General features: G+C 38.0%; 2 protein-coding genes across 7 annotated transcripts in view; one reads left to right on the top strand and one right to left on the bottom strand.

Moving 5' to 3' along the window:
* The window catches only part of CFAP43 (cilia and flagella associated protein 43), a 113,945-nt gene extending 101,992 nt beyond the window's left edge, over positions 1-11,953 (top strand). For both annotated transcript variants that reach the window (XM_025993333.2, XM_072739941.1), the window contains 5 exons: positions 371-530; positions 6,657-6,821; positions 8,679-8,759; positions 9,399-9,552; positions 9,741-11,953. In XM_025993333.2, the coding sequence (XP_025849118.2) occupies positions 371-530; positions 6,657-6,821; positions 8,679-8,759; positions 9,399-9,552; positions 9,741-9,907 (727 nt within the window). In that variant the 3' untranslated portion in view covers positions 9,908-11,953. The remainder of the gene's footprint in view (positions 1-370; positions 531-6,656; positions 6,822-8,678; positions 8,760-9,398; positions 9,553-9,740) is intronic.
* A 1,182-nt stretch (positions 11,954-13,135) lies between these two features.
* On the bottom strand, positions 13,136-17,033 carry SFR1 (SWI5 dependent homologous recombination repair protein 1). Of its 5 annotated transcripts, none has more exons than XM_025993318.2 (5): positions 16,907-17,033; positions 16,548-16,667; positions 15,812-15,987; positions 14,846-15,250; positions 13,136-13,800 (listed from the first exon to the last, which is right to left on the bottom strand). In XM_025993318.2, the coding sequence occupies exons 4-5, from the start codon at positions 15,245-15,247 to the stop codon at positions 13,609-13,611; spliced, it is 594 nt and encodes a 197-aa protein (XP_025849103.1). In that variant the 5' UTR covers positions 15,248-15,250; positions 15,812-15,987; positions 16,548-16,667; positions 16,907-17,033; the 3' UTR covers positions 13,136-13,608. The 5 variants fall into 5 exon arrangements, with proteins under 5 accessions (XP_025849103.1, XP_025849092.1, XP_072596043.1 ...); XM_025993307.2 differs by having other exon boundaries at positions 15,858-15,987; positions 16,907-17,026; XM_072739942.1 differs by having other exon boundaries at positions 15,858-15,987; positions 16,630-16,667; positions 16,907-17,015.
* Positions 17,034-20,118: the final 3,085 nt, after the last annotated feature.

Here is a 20,118-nt window from a genome sequence, read left to right as displayed (position 1 = left end):
GAAGTCAATACATAAAGTCAGAACTTTAATAAATATGATATTTGGTAGCATCTCAATTTTTTTCCACTTGCAACCAAAATTATATGAATATTTTCTTAATCATAAAGCAAAAACTTTACTAATGTATTTTTGCCCATACCATTCTTTGAGCAGCCCAAGTGTTATTCATAGCAACAAGAGGAGGTATCATAGAGACCTCCAAGAAAGCTCATCATCAGGAAAAGATGTTCTGCATTAATCTCCAGTAGGTTTTCCTTCAGCTTAAGTTTGAAATTTAAGTTGAAAATTAAGTTTGAATTTTATGTTCTCAGATAATAAGTCAAATTTGAAATATATTACAACTACTTACTTTGAAGTCTTTTCAATGTAGATTGCAGGAGGAGAAAGTGAGATTCCAGTTGAATTTGACAATCCAGATTCTCCTTAAACAAGGACAAGTGGAGCTGGAAAATTTTCAGTTATTACTAGAGTATCCTGATGCTATTCTCATCAACAAGAGCATAATTGAAGACTTGAATTCTGTGATTCGGGTAATTATCATTTTTAAAGGAGAAGAAAGCCAACATGCTACCTGCTGTACCAAATTTGTTCATTATTCTCCCATTTCTGTGATAAATAAGTTTCATTCAGTTAAATCAGTGATTCCTAACCCTGGCTGTATATTAGAATCACCTAAAGAACTTTACGAATGTGTCCAGGCCCCACCCCTAGGCATAGTATTTTTTAAAGCTCCCAGATGATTCTAAGGTATAAAAAGTTCAGAACTACAAAGTTAAATGTTCAATCTAATATGCCATCATTTTGTTAAGCTCAGTCTACTTACCTAATTTTAGATAAGATTATATCATTGATTTCAGACCTTGCTTATTTTCTAATATAAGCATTTAATGTTATAAATTTCTCTCTAAGCACCATTTTAGCTGTATTTTGCAAATTTTGACATTTTGTGTTTTCATTTTCTTTCCATTTAAAATATTTTCTAATTTCCCATGTAACTTCTTTTTTGATTCATGGGCTATTTAGAAGTGTGTTATTTAATTTCCAAATATTTGGAGATTTTTTACTATGTGGGAATTACATACTAATGTCATATATTTTACTTTATGCAAACGCTCTACGCCCACAAAACATTGCCATCATTTTTGCTTTAGAATAATTATCATTTAGAGTGATGAAAAATAAGAAAAAAGCGTTTTCTATTTCCTTCCATTTTTACTATGTCAAGAGATCTTTCTTTGTGTGGATTAAATGGTGTGTTTTGTACTGTAATCTTCTGCTTAAAGAACATTTAACTGAATTACAAGTCTGCCTGTAATGAATTCTTTTAAGTTTATCTTTATCTGAAATTGTCTTTGATTCACCTTCATTGTTGATTGTTTGCCAGGTTCCCTGGATTGGCAGGGTTTTTCCTCTTCTTTCATCCCTTTCACTTTAAAGGTGTTCATTTTCTTCTGACTTACAGAGTTTCTAACAAGCAGTCTACTGTCTACTTTTAAATCTTTGTTCCTTTTTTTTTAAAAGATTTATTTATTTATTCATTCAGAGAGAGCAAAGAGAGAGGCAGAGACACAGGCAGAGGGAGAAGCAGGCTCCATGCAGGAAACCCGACGTGGGACTCAATCCTGGGTCTCCAGGATCACACCCCGGGCTACAGGCAGCGCTAAACCGCTGTGCCACCGGGGCTGCCCTCTTTGTTCCTTTTAGTGTAATATGTCTGCCTTTGAGATTTTCTCTTTATCTTAGTTTTCAGCAATTTGAGCATATATCTAGGAGTGTGTGTATGTGTATACAGTCCTTTTAACATACTGCTGGCTTCGGTTTGCTAATATTTTATTGAGGACTTCTGCATCTATGTTCATCAGGGATATGGGCCTGTAATTTTCTTTTCTTGTGGAGTAATGCTGGTCTTGTAAAATGAGTTTGGAAGTATTTCCCTCCTCTTCTATTTTTACAAGGAGTTTGAGAAGAATTGGTATTAATTCTTCTTGGAATATTTGGTAGAATTCACCAATGGAGTCTTCTGGTCTTGGGCTTTTTATTTTGTTGGGAGGTTCTTAAATTCTGTTTCTGTCTTTAGTTAGTATAGTTTATTCAGATTTTTCTGTTACTCTTTGAGTCAGATTTTATAGTTTGTGTGTTTCTAGACTTTTTCAATTTCATTTAGGTTTATCTAATTTGTTGGCATACAATTGTTCACAGTATTTTCTTATATTCTTATTGAATTTTGTAAGGTTAGTAGCAATGTCCTTAATTTCATTTCTGATTTTAGCACATTGAGTCTTTTCTCCTTTTCCTTATTCTAGCTAAAGGTTCGTCAATTTTGATTTAAAAGATTTTGGTTTCATTTATTCTCTCTGATCTCCTGCTTTCTATTTCATTTATCTCTTCTAATCTTCCTATTTCCTTCTAATGGCTTTGAGTTAAATTTGGTCTTCTTTTAATAATCTTATAATGTATAAAGTTAGATTATTGATTTGAGATCATTCTCCTTTTTTAACATATATGCTTACAGCTATAAATTTCCCTCTCAATACTGCTTTAGATGCATCTCATAAGTTTTGGCATGTTATGTTTTCACTTTCATTCATGTTGTAGTATTTTCTAGTATCCCCTGTTATTTCTTCTTTGACCTATTATATTTTAAAATGTGTTATTTAATTTCTATGTATTTGTGAATATTCCACTTTTCCTTCTATTATTGATTTCTAGTTCCATTCCCTTGTGGTCAGAACAGATGTTTTGTCTTATTTCAAAAATTTCTAGATTTCTTCTAAAATCTATTAGGATTCATTTTATGACCTAACATATGGTCTATACTTGAGAATGTTCCATTTGCACTTTCAAAGAATGTGTATTCTGCTATTATTGAGTGTGGTGTTCTGTATATGTCTCTTAGGTCTAATTAGTTTATAGTGTTCAAATCCTCTATTCCCTTATTGATCTTCTATATACTTGTTCTATCCATTATTGAAAGTGGGATGGTGAAATCTCTAATTCTATTATGGAACTAGTTCTTCAATTATATTGGCTTTTGCTTCATATATTTTGGGGCTCTCTTCTTAAAATATATGTGTTTATAATTGCTATATCTTCCTAGAGCATTAGCCTCTTATCAGAAAATAATGTGCTTGTCTGATATTAGTATAGGCACCCCAGCTGTAATCTTTTGATTACAATTTGCCCAGATGATATCTTTCCATCCTTTCATTTTCAACCTATTTGTGTCACTGAATCTCAAGTTCTCTTCTGGACAGAGTATTATTGGATCATTTTTTAATTGATTGTGCCTATCTCTTTCAAGCTATTTGTGTCATTGTATCTCCAGGTCTCTTGTAGACAGGGTATCATTGGATCATTTTTTAAATTGATTGTGCCTCTCTCTACCTTTTAATTATAGAGTTTAATCCACTTACATTTAAAGTAATTGCTAGTAAAAACAAAAAGGACTTTACTATTTTGTTATTTGTTTTCTATCATATTTTCTGGTTCCTCAATCCCTCCATTATTGCCTTCTTTTGTATATAGTTGATATTTTTGCAGAGTACCATTTTGATCCCTTTGTCTTTTACTTTGCTGTATACATTTTAGTTGTTTTCTTAGTGGTTACCATGGGGATTACAACTGACAGTTTAGGGGGTTTTTGTTTTTTGTTTTTTTAAGATTTATTTATTCATTCATTCAGAGAGAGCGAAGAGAGAGGCAGAGACACAGGCGGAGGGAGAAGCAGGCTGATGTGGAACTGGATCCCGGGTCTCCAGGATCACACCCCAGGCTGCAGGCGGCACTAAACCGCTGCACCACTGGGGCTGCCCGACAGTTTAGTTTTATAACAAACCAATTCAAATTAGCACCAACTTAGTTTCACTAGTATATAAAACTCTACTCCAGTACAATTCTGTCCCTCACCTTTTCTGTTACTGTCACAAATAACATCTTTATGCATTATGTGTCCATTAACATAGATTTATAACTAATGTTTTGTGCATTTTTTCCTTTATATCATACAGGAAAAAAGAGTACTTACAAACCAAAAATACAATAGTATTGACTTTATATCTACCTATGTAGTTGCATTTTTAATTTAATTTTTTAAAATTTCTTCTTATGACTTTGAGTTACTGTCTAGTGCCTTTTAATTTCAGGTTGAAGGACTCCCTTTAGATTTCTGATACAAGAGGTCTACTAATGAAGAACTCCATCAGCTTTATTTTCTCAGAATATCTTAAATTCTCCTTCATATTTTGTTGTTAGTGTAGGTGCAAAAATCATTATCAAAACTGCTGATGGATACAATGTGAATGGTAAAGAGAAAGATCAAGAATTAATCCTAAAACGTTGGGCAGCCCTGGTGGCACAGCGGTTTGGCACCACCTGCGGCCTGGGGTGTGATCCTGGAGACCCGGGATTGAGTCCCCCATCGGGCTCCCTGCATGGAGCCTGCTTCTCCCTCTGCCTCTCTCTTTCTCTCTCTGTCTCTATGAATAAATAAAATCTTTAAAAAAAATCCCAAAAATGTTGGCTTTTGAGCAACTGAGTAGATGATACTGTCATTAACTGATATGAGAAAGACAGAACATGTAGTTTTGGGCTGGGACATAAAACAAAGAGTTTGGGCCTTTGTTAATTTGAGATACACATAAAACATTCCAGTGGAGGGTCATCTGGGTGGCTTGAGCATTTGACTCTTGATTTCAGCTCAGGTCATGATCTCAGGGTCATGGGATCAAGCTCTGCATCTGGCTCCTCACTCAGAAGGGAGTCTGCTGGAGATTCTCTCTTACTCTCTTCCTCTGCTACCCCGACCCCCGACCCCAGCATGCACATACTCTCTCTCTCTCTCTCAAATCAACAAATTTTTTAAAGACCCATTCCAATGGAAATATCAACTGGACACAATTTAGAACTGAGATATAAACTTAGAAGTACTCTATATATAGATCACATACAAATAAATACATATGAATTATCACATATGGATATTTACATATGCATAATTTAAGCCATGAGAATGCTTGAGACCATCTAGGAATGGGACGTTGGCCAATGCCCAAAGTCCAATTCTGATAGATATAGCAGAGAAGAAGTCAGTAGCAAAACTGAGAAGGAGTTGCCAGTGAGAGAGGAAACTTGAAAATCATGAGAGAAATGGCTCCAACGATAAGGAACTAGTGCACTATGTCAGTTACTTGATAAGAACAGTGGAAAGTTTGGGCAATAGGTCAAAAAGTTGACCAAAGGAGAGCAGAAAGGAGATGTGGTAGCTCTACAACAGTGTTTTTTAACCTTGGCACTATTGAGTAGCATCCCTGGCATCTACCCTCTAGATGCCAGTAGCAATACTTCCCTCCAGTTGTATCAGCCAAAAATTTCTGCAAACATAATCTTAATTTCCTATAGTAGGGCAATATCTCCAATATTTGAGGAATGCTACCCTAGAGAAATACTTGAACTTAAAATTTTGAAGCTGGTATATACAAGATCAAGGGTATGATTGTGGGAGTTGGGTGTCTTTAGATGGAGAAGGGATCATTGAAAGTGAGAAATTCAAGGAATTGAGAGGCAAAGCTGTGATCAGAAGATAAAAATAATTTTTAAAAAGAATAGTAGGTGGTATGGTATAATATAGTGGCATGAACTACAAAAAGCTAAGCTTTTGAGGAAGAGAGGAAAGGTAAAATGTTAACTGATGGAACTCTTACACAAATTTATTTTAGAGACATTAGAGTTTCAGTATTAGCAGTCTGGGAGAACTTCATGAAAATATTCCTCAACTTTATGTAGGCAATTTGAAGTAAGTGCAAAATATCTAGGTGTTTAAATGTATTTAACTCACTCAATTTTATTTTTTTTATTTTTTTATTTTTTTGCTTTTCCACTAGCTACAAACCTGATAGCATTGTGCCTAGCAGCATTAAACTACAATCCTTCATGGGTTTTTTTCTTTTTTTAAGATTTTATTATTCATGAGAGACACGGAGAGAGGGGGGCAAAGACACAGGCAAAGGGAGAAGCAATCTCCCTCCCCGCAGGGATCCTGATGCAGGACTCAATCCCAGGACCCCAGGACCACACCCTGAGTTGAAGGCAGATGCTCAACCACTGAGCCACCCAGGCATCCCTACAATCAATCCTTTGTTGATAGTGTCAGGAAATAGAGCAGAGTCAGGGTACAAATGCATACAGACTGGTAGATTGATGATGGCAAAAGGAGTTCCTGCCTTATAATTGACATATTAAAGTAAATTAGCTATGCCATTCAAATGTATTTGATAATCCTTTCTGTTTAGTACCTATCAGCTTTTTAGTGATCAGTCATTTTTTAAATATCTGCTACATTTTTTAAAAGAAGATATAAGAGTGCCTGGGTGGCCAGTCAGTTAAACATCTGACTCTTAATTTCAACTCAGGTTGTGAAATCAAGCCTTGCATGGGGCTCCATGCTGGCCATGAAGCCTGCTTAAGATTCTCTCTCTCTCCCTCTCCCTCTGCTCCTGCAACTCACACATGTGCTTTTACTCTCAAAAACCTAAATAAAAATAATTTTTAAAAAGATTATGGAATTACCTCTGTGATCCAATGTTTTCTAAGAATAGCATTCAGCTTCAGATATTCTGTATGCAGAGTCCTATGAATATCAAGATGTACTTTTTTTCAAGACTCAAGGACAAAAGAAAGTTGCTAGCATGATGGAAAGTAAAGATGTCCACAAAGGAATATTTCAGATTGAGTGGGAACATAAGAAAATGGAGATGGAAATGGAAGATCTAAATCAGAAGGCTTGGGATATTCAGATGCTATTTTTTTCAAGAGATCGTCAAAAGGTAAGTTCTCCCTGCCCCACCATATAATTTTAATTTCATTCACTAATGTATTCATTCATTCAAACAGTATCTACTAAGATGCCTCTGTAATATTAAGCACATTCTAAGCCAGTTGTTTTTCATGGATATGTCTATGAATTCTTCTGTCTTCCAAGGATTTCCTAATTGTCAGATCCAGGGGTCTGTTCCCCAGTTATCACTATCCCTCAACTGTCAGTAGCAATTTGACCATCTTAACTGCTCATTCCTCTGGCTGTTTTCAACTCTATTTTCTTCTATTTTTCTTGCATGTCAGGACACTCTGCCTCTTTTACTTAATTCTCTTTTGCTTCTAATTCTTTTTTTTTTTTAAGATTGATTTATTTTAGAGACAGAGAGCACAAGTGGGAGGGTCAGAGTGAGAGAGAATCTCAAGCAGACTCGGAGCTGAGCGGGAAGCCCCATGCAGAGTTCCATCTCATAACCCAGAGATCACAACCTGAGCAGAAACAGACACTCAACCAGCTGTGCTCTGCAGGCACCCTCTAAATTTTAAATATATATATTCTTTACAATCCTGCCTTTAGCTCTGCTTCCTTCTATGCCCTCTCCTTTGATAATCTCGATTTTTCTAACTTCAGTGACCACTTCTAAAAGACCGATCCAAGTTCTCTATTCCTGATCTCCCTCCAGCTCTATTTTGACATTCCTACCTCTCAACAGCAACCCTTCTTAATGTGCTCATTTCTGTTTTCAACCACTTACTCAGGCTTATAGTTGCAGTCATCTTTGATTTCCCTCTCCCCTGTCTTTCAAGTCTTGCCTAGTTTACCTATTTATTCTTTATCTCCACTGCCATTAGCCTGGCTCAGTTTTTCTTTTCCATGATTTAGACTTTTGTATAATGATCTAACTGGGGGACACCTGGCTGGCTCAGTTGGAATAGCATGCAACTCTTGATCCGCAGGGATTTCAAGCCCCATGTTGGGTGTAGAGATTACTCAAAAAAATAAACTTAAAAAAAAAATCTCCTAGCTGGTCTCTTGACCTTTGGGCTTTCTCTTATCCAATCTATACTATATGTTACTGTCAGATTAATATTGCTGTTCAGTTCTAATAACATTACTACTCTCCTAAAACATTTTAAACTGCAACTTCTTACCTGGCAAATAAATTATGAAATTTTTAGGTGGGTGTTCTGCACCCTTCAGCCTAACTTTTCAAATTCATTCCCACTGTTCCTCATATACATCAGTATTATCAAACCAAACATTAATATTTTCTAGGATTTTACTCTGTGCCTTTGCTCATTATTAGTTTTTTAACTTGAAATATCTTTCCTTATTTTTTTTCACATCCCAAATCTATTTTTCAAAGTCTAGTTAAATGCTACCTGCTCTAAAAAGCTTTTGGGTTTCTCCAGTACATTCTTTCTCAAACCACCTTTGAGTTTACATGTCACTTTACACATTTTCTGGCAACTAGTCATGTCTACATTTTTTTTTGAAAGCTATAGTCATATTATCTATCTCTGTATCTTCCTTAGTACCTTTAACTGGAACATTCTTAATTAATGACTCAAATTAGATAGACAGTATTTGGTGAGTTGAATAAAGGAGAAAATAAACTCTAGGCATTTGTAATTATTAATATACAGGTAAATTATCAATAGCCAAATATAAGTAAATATTATGGCACAAAAGTCAAATCAATCTTAGATAACTTTTATGAAATTGGTAACTTTCAAAACTAAGACTGCTTTATAAAGTTACCTATTGAAAGAATAGAGAAAAATAAAAAGATTTAAAAAAATTTAAAAAAAAAGAAAGAATAGAGAAAAATATTCTTACATATTTTGGGGTTTTTTTCTTCTCCAAGTACCTAAATGAACCAAACTATGAGACTCTGATTGCCATTCAGATTGGAATAATGGAGCAAACCATTGCTGTTTTAGAGAAGGTAGGTCTCAAAGTTATTGATCATTATAATCCCAACAGTTGTGAATTATTTAAACAAAGTAATAGTGTTCCAAATAATGAATTCAAACACAGCTTAATAAAATCATGGTCCTTTTTTGACATTCATGATCTAATTATGGCCCCTGAATGGTGTCTTTGCAACCATAAAAAGTGTGGTAGACTGAAGCACTTATTTTAATACTAGAATTAACCCCTTGGGAGATATCTAAGTGTATGTGAATTCCCAGTTTCACATTAAGTTGTGATTTATGTAACAGAATGTTGATGGTCTTTCCTTGGCGTTGTAATGCCTTTGTTTTCTCATAACTGCTTAACAAATGCTCAGTGTAGATTTGTATAGCATATATAAGATGGAAAAGAAGTAATCTCAAGGCTTTATGTGTTTTTTTTAATATTCTAAAAAATTCTAAATTTTCTTAAAATTCTAAAATTCTGGTATTAAAATATGCTACTTTTAAATAATTTATTTACTGTGTGCAGGCATTATGTTAGGCAGTAGGGATATGGTGATAAAATGATATCTTGATGATAATGAATTTAAATTTTAAAAATAGTGTCTTTATAAAATACTTTTCTTTCAAAATTATTTTTTGGGGTGTCATGGAAACAAAAATTTCAGACCCACAAAAAGAATGTGGAAAACTGCAAAAAACTACTAAAAAAACTGGGAAGGTACAGCAATCAAAAAGATATAGCAAATTATACTCTAAGCTGCAATTTACGAGAAGAGCTGGTTGCTGTCTCCGAAAGGAAAGAGATCTGTAATGCAGTGGGTAAGAATTTTTTTTTCTTCACTCAACTGTAGGTTTCTTTAAAAGTTACTACCATTCCTGAAATCTGGTCAGTAGTTACAAAGCTACCAGCATTTCTTCCACATGTTTAACTGATTCCGAGTGCTGTTTCTATATTTGAATGCCTTAGATAGTAATCCAACTAATTCTCTTCTTCATTTTTGGGGTAGGGTCTAAACTGACTTGTGAAAAGATTGCCAAAGAACGATATGAAAACATGATGGAACAACAAAAGTTAACAAATATTGCAAAACAACAAGCTGAACAAATTTTAATACTGCAGACTGAACTTGAACGATTAAGGATGAAAACATTTCCTGCTCTTGTTCAAATGTAAAAACGCTGGTGGAACACATAAGACAACCAATGATTTAAAAAATAATTTCATTTCATTAAAATGATATTTTTCTCCCATATCAGGAAATTTAAGTAGAGCTTCTTAGTTGCATTTTTAATAGCAAATTATTTAACTTTAATCATTATAAAAATGTTTGTCTTGCATGAATGTGTAAAATATCATGAATTGTTTTCATTCACAAGTGAACTGAAAATATTCAAAATGTATTTTACTCATTTTCTCATTAGTCTTGATGTTATTCATAAAAACAAAAGATTCTTAGCCACTCCTGGCATTTCTAGTTTTATAAAATTACCAGAAAACTTAAGAGTTAATGGAAAATTTTTACATTTTTCTCTATTTCCCAAGTTTTCTTCAGAAAACATTTCTTCTATAATCAGAAAAAATTTCTCAGAACATTTAGGTTTATTCCCAATTCTAGCAATGAGAATAAAGTGAACTATTTCCTTTTACCAAGCCTTAAATCATTTGAAAAATACATTTTTTTTCTGCACATAGTCTTCTACATTGCATATTCATTGTAATAGATGATGTAATAGATAATTAAATAATGAGATTAAGTCGTCAGAAACCTGCTTCACCCTTCAACAGCCTGTCCACTGCTGCATTCCAAGATGGTACCATTAGGATTGTTTACCATAATCTCCATGTCATGGTCTCATTCTTCTGAAATTTGTCAATTAAATGTTAAAATTAATCTGCAACACCATATCCAATGTGCACAGGTGTAGGTAAAGCAAGAGAGCCCATACAACCTTCTATTTATAGAAAAAAATCTTTAAGAGGGGATCCCTGGGTGGCTCCGTGGTTCAGCGCCTGCCTTTGGCCCAGGGCATGATCCTGGAGACCCGGGATGGAGTCCCGCATTGGGCTCCCAGCAGGAGCCTGCTTCTCCCTCTGCCTGTGTCTCTACCTTTCTCTCTCTCTGTCTATCATGAATAAATAAATTTAAAAATCTTTTAAAAAACTCTTTAAGAGATTTAAAAGCTCCTATTTAGAGGACCAGTTACTACGGTATCTGATTACCTATATAATCAATACTGGGTAGGAATCGTAAGAGAAATAGTACGCCCAACATCATTTTTAATGATAGCCTTCCTTAGTACCAGAATGACTTAAGTACTAAATTTGGCTGATTCAGCAGAGGAGTGCCCATTGGTAACATTTCCTACATCTTGGATGCTTCAGAATTATCTCTAAGGTAATTGTGGGGGTGGGAGGCTGGACCCAACGGTGGAAAAGTGTGTGAAAGGTACAAGTACTTTGTACTTATTATGAGATCATCAAAGTTCTCTGTCCTGTTGGTCTCTGTCCTGATTCAAACATCGTTCTACTAGGCTTTTTTTCCTCTCCATTTTTTATGGTGATACAAATTCCAGTGACCCAGATTAATCTGTTGCCTAATTTGGCTCCATTTGCTCATTGTCAATGCCACAAATTTCACTGTAGATTCCTAGATCTTAACAGCATATGTGATTTCTATTTCTTAGTGGCTACCCTGGGTGGTTCTGACAATTCAAGCTTTTTGCTTTGAGGCATGGATAGAGTGGAGGTTAGCCGAAATCTCTTGCCTGCAAGCTAAATTCTACTAGCAGCACTATTCAAGAGACATTTTCTGGTTTTGGGGGTTGGCATTGGAAGGGCACCAGGGTCATCCATCCCAACTCTTGATATTGTCTATGGTACTGATTCCTCTCAGCTTCTGGTGAACTAACAGCAATTATATTTTTATAGTTCTTTAAATTACCTGTGCTGTCAAGTAGTAACGTAATTAATTGGGACAAATATAGCACAGTTCTAAGTATAGGACTTAGTAGGGCTCTCCTGCTGGGTTGCTGGTTTCAAATCCTGGGTTTACCACTTCAGCTTTAAATAACGACTTAGTTTTTAAATAACTACTTTAGCTTAAATTTGGGATGTCTTTAAAATTGGGATGCCTATAATTTTAAAACTCAAATGAGTTAACATACTTTTTAAACTGGCACAAAGCAATTGCTAAGCGAATAAAGTTTTTATGAATAAAAATACAGTATTTTTTCATTTTTATGAATAAAAATATAGTACTGTGATTTTTTAAAATAAATGTATCCCATTAAATAGAGGTGAAATTCAACAAATTATAGAGTCCCTCATAGGCATCAAACTCTCCCATAAGTCTAATCCATGTTCCATGACCCACCTCCTATTGCAAGAATATCTGCTAGAGCCCCTGGCACCCAGCCAGTGCCTTGAAAATGCCCATTACTATGTCCCCATCTGCTCTCAACTCTCCCACATTTAGACCTTCTAGCTGTGCAGTAAGCAGCAATGGAGGCTGATAAGCTCACAACAGGACAGATCCCTAGAGATACCCATGTGGGACTCTCAGGGCCAGGGAAGGCCCATCTGAGGCCTGGGTCAGTCCTCTTGGTTTCATCGCAAAGACAATGGCAGTGTCTAGAAGGTAAGAATTTGTGTGTGTGGCAAGAGGGGAAGGGTAATACCAGCATGGACACTAACAATGAGAATAGATATAAGAACAGGGTCCTAAGGTCTCCTGCTATGCCAAATATTAATGGTTTGTTAGATATGGGGCAGGACTGGGCCAAAAACAGGGTACACTTGGAGGGGGAGGGCCCTCAGGGTAATGACTATTTTCCTACTAGTAGGGAAATACTTTCTTTCAGGATTTTTTTTTTTTTAATCTAAGTGAAGATGTTTACCCTTTAAAAGAGTCCAAAAGCAGAAACTGAGGAGGCCCTCCAGAAGGACTGGCAGGTAGAATCAGGAAGACACTGATCCACAAAGTTCTTTCCATCTATCACCTCTGCTTTTCTTGGTAAGGGCACATACTGTCCTTCTTAACACACCAGCTTTTCTGTTTCCAAATTTACCTACAACACCTTCAGCCACAAAAAGAGATGGGCTTTCTTTTCCTAAGTACAATTCCAATTCTCACACTGGGCCAGCTTGGGTCATATTTCTGTATGCAGCCACAATGACAGGTAACAGTGTATAATACAGCAGGCAGAAGCAGCCCTATGAAGGTGTGTTTCTGGCTGAGGAGTCACTATGAAATGAACAGATGAAGCTAGAAAGGTAGATGAATGTGAAGGACCTTGTATGCCTTAATGTGGGGGATGAGGATATGTTGTTTTTAAGAGAGAGATGGCCATTTCACTAAATGAAATGAATACAATAAATTTGAAGAGACAGGGAAGAATAGAATTTTTGGACATATAAATAAGTTTAATTACCTGCTACACCATTCAGATGGAAATGTGGGGTAAATGGATAGAAACAAGGGTCATAAACTTAGAGGAGACAGGCCAGCATTTTTAGACAACTTTAGGTTTAGACATTCACCAGACTGAACTAATTTTTAACATTTAAAATAAAACTCTAAAACTTTTTTACCACAATAAACAAAACGTATTAAAATTGACCTCCAGAAATGACCCAATTACTTTGCAAACATGATTTAATTTTTTTTCACATTTCTTTAAATGTCAAGTTTTCTCTGGCAAATTTATTCAAAATACTAAATTTTCATTTTAGAACTTGCTTTACATTGCAGAGTGCCCTAAATTGACATTCATCAAGACACCTTTCTCTAAGCCCTAATGGTTTCTACCTTCCTTTTAAGATGTATTAAGTAAATTTGTCATTCTCAAAAATATTCCAGAGAAAAAAAATATGAATTAAACACCCATAAATTCTTCTTCATTTCTGTTGTAGTGTAGCAGTTTATCATCTAACCCACAGTGGTCTATCAACTGAGTAAGGCTGAGTTTCTTGTTTTCCTCAGACATAGCTGACTGCAACTCATAAAGCAACAGCTGGCTACAGCTTCTCCACTTCTGTATTAACAACTGTAACTGAGACAGGTCATTCTGAAATAAAAAAAAAAAAAAAATCGGTCAATAACTAGCGAGGCATCCTATTTTAACATATTTAATGAAAGTTGTTAATGAGTAGGTTTAAAGGGTAACACACGGTCAGGATTGGGACTTCTACCCAGGAAAAAGGATGGTTTTAAGTGGAATGGTTACAATGACCCAGAAATTGAGTTCTATGGCTATTTTATTTGGTCTAAGCTTTGGACCATTCTTACTCTCAGGGACAAATCAAATCATAAAATAGGGCAAAACTATGTTCAGAAGCAACAATATGGGTTAAAACATGCTTTTTCTATTACAGCTGTACTTTTAAAAAATGAATATATTCAATGTAATATAAAAATATTCAACTTAATATTTTTCAATATTCATTTTCATTCAATATTCAATATTCATTTCATTCTCTCATAAAACCCAAATTGTTATATTTAGAAAAATCCTAAAAATTCAAGACAGCAAATAAGATAAACTATTCCACCATTTATTCCACATTGGTGGGGAAGAAGGAGCCACTAGATATACATAAATGATCCCCGTCAGTAAAGGTTACCTTCTTCCAAGTGCCCAACCTCTATTTAATTCAACCTATCTGGATTGAAATCTAAAATCTAACTTCTTTGTCTTATCAAACAAAATACCTGGAACATTTTAATAAGTTAGAAGAATACAAGATTATTACTAAAAATATTTATTATTACACTTTGTGGCCTGTTTGTAGCTTTTTTAATCATTCACTGGCAGCTGTCACACTTTCGGTCGGTCTCTCTCATTTGAAACTAATATTGCTACAGGCTGGAAATTAGAAAAACTTCAACTGCATATTAAATGACAGCTGGGACTTTTTAAAAGTTGAATCTGGTGTTTAGGGGCCTCTTCTCTAAATCTATGACTTACATTTGAGTTACAGTTGGTGGAAGACAGTTTTCTCGATATTTGGCTTATTGTTTATTATGCTTAAATAAACTTATTTTCTCTTTGAAATTACCTTCCTATCATTTATTTTTTAAAAAATAAGAAGTGGTTCTGAAATTATTCTCACCTTTGATCTATACATTTTGACCAGTTTTAGCCTCCGAAGAAGATCTTCTTTCTCCTCAATCTGCTTCACCAATTTTGCTCTTTCTTCACTTAATCCTTGTTTGGAAAGATCCTCATTCACAAAGTCACTCTGGAGATCACTGCGTGACTCAGTATCAAGAGATTTAGATTCACAAGCACTGATACTCTTGAAGGTATTTTTCAAACATGTACTTTCTTTGAATTGACTGTCTATGTGTTTAAAATTTTCTTGAGAATCCAAACAGTTTTCCTCTATTGAAGGTTCCTCGGGCAAAGTCTGATCGTCTTCTTCATTCTCTACTTTAAGACGTTTTACCGCACTATAACAGGAATTAAATGAAAATCTAGTTTTCCTTAGTCGTTCTCTAAGTGTTGCACTCATCGGCTGAAAAGGAGCACAAAATAGTAATCAAGAAAAACATTCTTGTGTAACTAAATCTGCTAGAAACAAAGACCTTAACATTTCTATAGTTGACACCACTAGATGGCTTTCTCTTTCCATGGATCTAAAGTAACCATCACAAAATGTCAATTCCTGCAAGCCCCATTAATTTTATTCTTTTTATTTTAGCAAAGTCAGCACCCTTCCAAAACAGTGTTGAGACTCTTACCCCAGTCATCCCAAACATCTGTTCAGCAACTGTCACACTCCTGACACTTCTGAGTGCCTCAGAGTTACAAATTAAGGGAAAGACCTAGATCCCTGCCACCAAAGACCTTCAGAATACTGCAGATTCAAACTTGCTCAATTTGGAATTTTGTAGTAACTTGATCTGAAACTAAATGAACATAATTGATACCAGATGAAAATGGTGGGGGTAGTTCAAACTCATTATCATAGGAGAAAGGCCTAAAATTATTTAACAGTTAATAAAATATCTACTTATTGATCTACACATTACGTTAGCAGTCTTCAGTAGAATTAAACCCACTGCTGGCACAATACCTAGAAATAAAGAATAGCTCCCGTGCAAGAACTCGGATATGCATACTTGTTTTCTTGAACTACTTGGGCGGGGAGATGGTGGACTGGCACAGGCCTGCGGAGTGCTAGGTGAAATCACGGCTGGGTCGGATGGGCTTTCCATCTTGAAAACGGAATCTTGGCTTACCTCTACAAAACTGAAAAATAACAACAAAAAATAACCAATCAGAATGTAAATACATACTGTTTCTGTAAAAGAACTTTTTACTGCTGTACATATCACCTCCACGAATAAGCCAGCAACAGCTTCACTTAGTTGTGGTCCATTCTGGCTCGTTTTGCAGTTTCCCATTTACCTTCCTACCTACGACCGTGTGGGTCCACGTGGTGACTACCAGGACAAACGAGCGGGCATCTCCCTATAGGAACGCTCTCCACTTGTTTTATCTACATTAGAATATCCTCAAATCTGTCGTGTACGGGGTGGGAGAATTAACTCTGGCATTTTTTTTTTAGAGATTTTATTTATTCATGAGAGACACAGGCAGAGGGAGGAGCAGGCCCCGCCCCGTGCAGGGAGCCCGACGCGGGACTCGATCCCGAGTCCCCAGGATCACGCCCTGGGCTGAAGGCGGCGCTAAACCACGGAGCCACCCAGGGATCCCCTAACTCTGGAATTCTTAAGGAATTCTTTAATTTATAAGGAAATACAAACTCAAATCCTGACCCGAAAAAATCATCAGAACTGTCACAGTACCTTGAACCCTATAAAGCTGTGTGACTAGAACCAATGACCACGGGGGCCTGAGGAACAAGGCACAGGAGCGCAGACAACTAACCGTACGCCCGTCTGTGTCGTTTGAGCAGCGAACTGACCCTGGAAAGGAGAGTTAGCAGAAGTCTGTTTCCTCAAACAAAGGCATCAACTCTGGGGGGGGATTTTCCTCCTCCTTCCACCACAGCAGAAAACCCACACTAGCCCTCGGGAGCCCCCAGGTCAGAGGAAGGGTTGGGAGGTGCCCTGCCCGCAGAAAGGGAGCTCCGCTCGACGCGACCGCAGACCCCCGCAGCAGCCCACCCCTCACACTCCCATCCCCTCGCCGGCCCGCGCTCTACCTCCCTCCTCCGCCTCCCAGAGCGCGGGAAACGCGCGCTGCCCTGGGGGGCGGGGCCGCAGGGGAGGCGGAAGAGACGCGCGATTGGCCCGATTGACCGACGCGCAGCGCCGCGGGCCTCAGCGCCCGGAGCGGCCGGACTGCGCGTGCGCGGTCTCCAGCGCCGCGAGGAGGCGGAAGCGGGGCGGGGTCACGCGGGGTCCGCAGAGACGTGTGATTGGCCCGGTCGACAGTCGCTCGGCGCTCTGCCCCGCCCAACGCCGGAGCGCGGCGGCACAGTGCGCGCGCGGCCGCCAGCCCCCGCAGGGTTGGGGGCGGGCCGGGCTGAGTTTCTGAATTACTGACGGACGGATTCTGAGGGAATGGGGGCGGGGGGGCGGAGGGGCGGAGGGGCGGCGGCTTCTGAGGGAATGTGGAGGGAGGCGCGGAGGGGCGGCGGCTTCTGAGGGAATGCCGGGGGGGGCGGGGCGGCGGCTTCCTTCGCAGTCGCTCCAGGCCTCGCCTTCCCCTCCCGGCTTCTTTGTGTTTGTGTGTGAGGGAGGAAGCCCGGGCGTGCCCCGCGGCCCCTCGGGCCTCGCTCGCCGCACTAACGTCGCAGTGTCACGCGGCGGGGAGAAGCCGCGGAGCCGCCTGTGGCTGGCGTTCAGGGCTCCGCTCTGCTGAGGCGGGAGGAGCCGCGCTCGGTCACGCGGCGTGTGGAGACTCCGACGTGTTAGAGACCTTTCCAGCAGGCCCGTGCGGCTGCGCACCTCCAGCCTTTGCTGCCGCGAACACTTTTTTTTTTTTTTTTAAGATTTTATTTACTTATTCATGAGAGACGCAGAGACACAGGCAGAGAGAGAAGCAGGCTCCATGCAGGGACCCTGACTTGGGACTCGATCCCGGGTCGGTCCTCAGGGTCACGCCCTGGGCCTAAGGCGGCGCTAACCGCTGAGCCACCGGGGCTGCCCGAGATTACTTTTAAAAATAAATAAATAAATAAAAGGTTTGAAAAAAAAGAAATGATCCTCACTTCCTGGTGGCGATGGGCTGTTGCTGTGCAACAGCAAAGTTAAGTAAGTTGGGTGGAGCCCTGGGTTTGGGGAGAGACGATTAGTAATTTCTGAGTCACATGGAAGTTGGGGATTTTAAGGAGCTGGTGTTTCCAACCCTCATAAATGGCCTTTGGAAACGTTGATACAGTCTCTTTACAAACACCTCATAGCGCAGAAGTGCCAGGGCCCTGAGGGATTGGCTGAGCAGTCAGAAATAGGGAACCTGAAGACAACCGAGTGCAGTGAGGAAGGACGTAAAGCTTGGTGGCAAATTGCCTGGGTCCAAATCCTGACATTATTTTATATGCTGGGTTTCCTCATCTGTAAAATAGGGGTGATGGTACGTTGACCTCCCAGCAATTGGAGGGTTAAATGAGCATTCACCACAGGCACTGAAAACAAGCAGTAGATATGTAGGAAGCACTCGATAGTTATTTTATATACGCAATGATATTCATCATTCCCTAATTGATAGGAAGGTATGCATCATACAGTTATTTCATCCTTGCACTTATCTCCCCAGATTTTTTAAAAAAGATGTTGTACTCCATAAAACCCCACATGATTTAAACCGTAACCAGCAGAAAACTTGGTGCCTCCATATATAATTAATAATATATAGTCCACTTCTCCTAAATTTTTCAAAAATTACATAGATCAGTCTCAAGGTATTTGCAAAATGAAAGAGAACTCATGATTTTCTGATACAAGCGTTATTCACCCCACCAAGCCCCAGGTCTCAGTCTTACAGACGTTTATTTTCTCCTTTTCCTCATCCATTGGCATCAGTTACACTGAAAAGAGCAGAATGATTTGTCCTGACACTAGAAGCACAATGCAGACTCTGCATATTCGCTATACCTCGGGGCATAAGGTTGGGTTGTTTTTATGATTCTCTAAAATCAGCTGCTCCACAGTCCTTTTATCATGATAGCCCAAGCTTAGAGCTGTGTTTTTGCTGGCTGCATAAAGGAAAACAACATCTTGTCTTGGAAATGTTCTGACTTGCTTATTATGTGAACTGGTATATTAAATGGGATCGTGTTGGCCTGATTTTTAAAGAACTTCAGAATAAGTATTCAGAAAAATTTGTGTTTCAGAAAAGTGCGTTTGTTGACCTACATCTCTAACCTCCAATGTTGTTAGAACTGAATGACCTTCCCACATTTAAGTTTGTATTTCACTTACCCCAGAGACATCCCCAAGTGGAAAAATACCTTACACTCGCAACTTAGTGTAAGGGATCTGGAATATAGCCCCAGAACAGTTTTCAGTATACCTTTAGATAAAGCCTAGCAAATATTTCCATGACATTAGGCACCTGAAATCTATTGGCTTATCAGGAGTTTGTTGTTTGTGACACTGGACGTTGTATGGTACTTGAAACTTCAGGCTGGGAAAAATACTGCCCTAGAAAACCAGAAGGCAAGGACTCCTTACTCTACCATACAGAACAATTTGAACAATAGAAGTCAATGATAATAGTAATTAATATTAACCTAAGGCAGGCTTTCCCTGTGTGTTTTTTAATTTCTCCAATACCCAAGGCTACTGTTAGCTACTTTGTTATTCATTAGGGAGTGGTAAAATGTTTCTTCCCTTCTTGTCTGTGATTATTGTCAGTGGAATGATGACATAGGCCTAATAATCTTTATGAGGCTTTTTTATTATTTTTTTAATAGCAAGAAGAAAATTGTCTCTTTCTTTCTCCATGCAAACACACACACACACACGTTTAAGCCACAATTTAAAAGTTCATCTCACTGGATTTACTTATTTTTAAAATTCTTGGCTGTAGCATTATTTTAAAAATCTTAACTGTAATCTCAGGGTGACCTAAATCCCATTCCATTAACTTTTCTGTATTAACACAATTTTTTAATATCATATAAATAGAGCTAGCATCCATAGATTATTGCTTAACAATTAAAAATGTAAACAGACTTTTTAAAATTTAACTTTTTAAAAACTATTTTATTTATTTGACAGGCAAGGGGAGTGGCAGGCAAGGGAGAGGGAGAAGCAGGTTCTCTGTGGAGCAGGGAGCCCTATGTGGGGCTCAATCCCAGGACTCTGGGATCTTGATCTGAGCCAAAGGCAGACACTTAACTGACCTAGCCACCCATAAGCTCCTAAATACACATTTTAAAAACCAGGAATAAAATCCCATTGGGTGAGG

This window comes from Vulpes vulpes, chromosome 15, assembly GCF_048418805.1.
Source record: "Vulpes vulpes isolate BD-2025 chromosome 15, VulVul3, whole genome shotgun sequence".
Taxonomy (NCBI): domain Eukaryota; kingdom Metazoa; phylum Chordata; class Mammalia; order Carnivora; family Canidae; genus Vulpes; species Vulpes vulpes.
Note: the sequence above shows the minus strand (reverse complement) of the source record. Positions and strands in the feature narration are given on the sequence as shown.

Excerpts from the sequence above, each read along its gene's own strand:
- SFR1 (XM_025993307.2), bottom strand. The coding sequence starts at position 15,953 with ATGGAAAGCCCATCCGACCCAGCCGTGATTTCACCTAGCACTCCGCAG. Across the intron at positions 15,251-15,857 it reads CAAGTAGTTCAAGAAAACAA|CCGATGAGTGCAACACTTAG; the intron begins GTATGCATATCC and ends GCTCCTTTTCAG. Across the intron at positions 13,801-14,845 it reads TCAAAATGTATAGATCAAAG|AATGACCTGTCTCAGTTACA; the intron begins GTGAGAATAATT and ends TTTTTATTTCAG.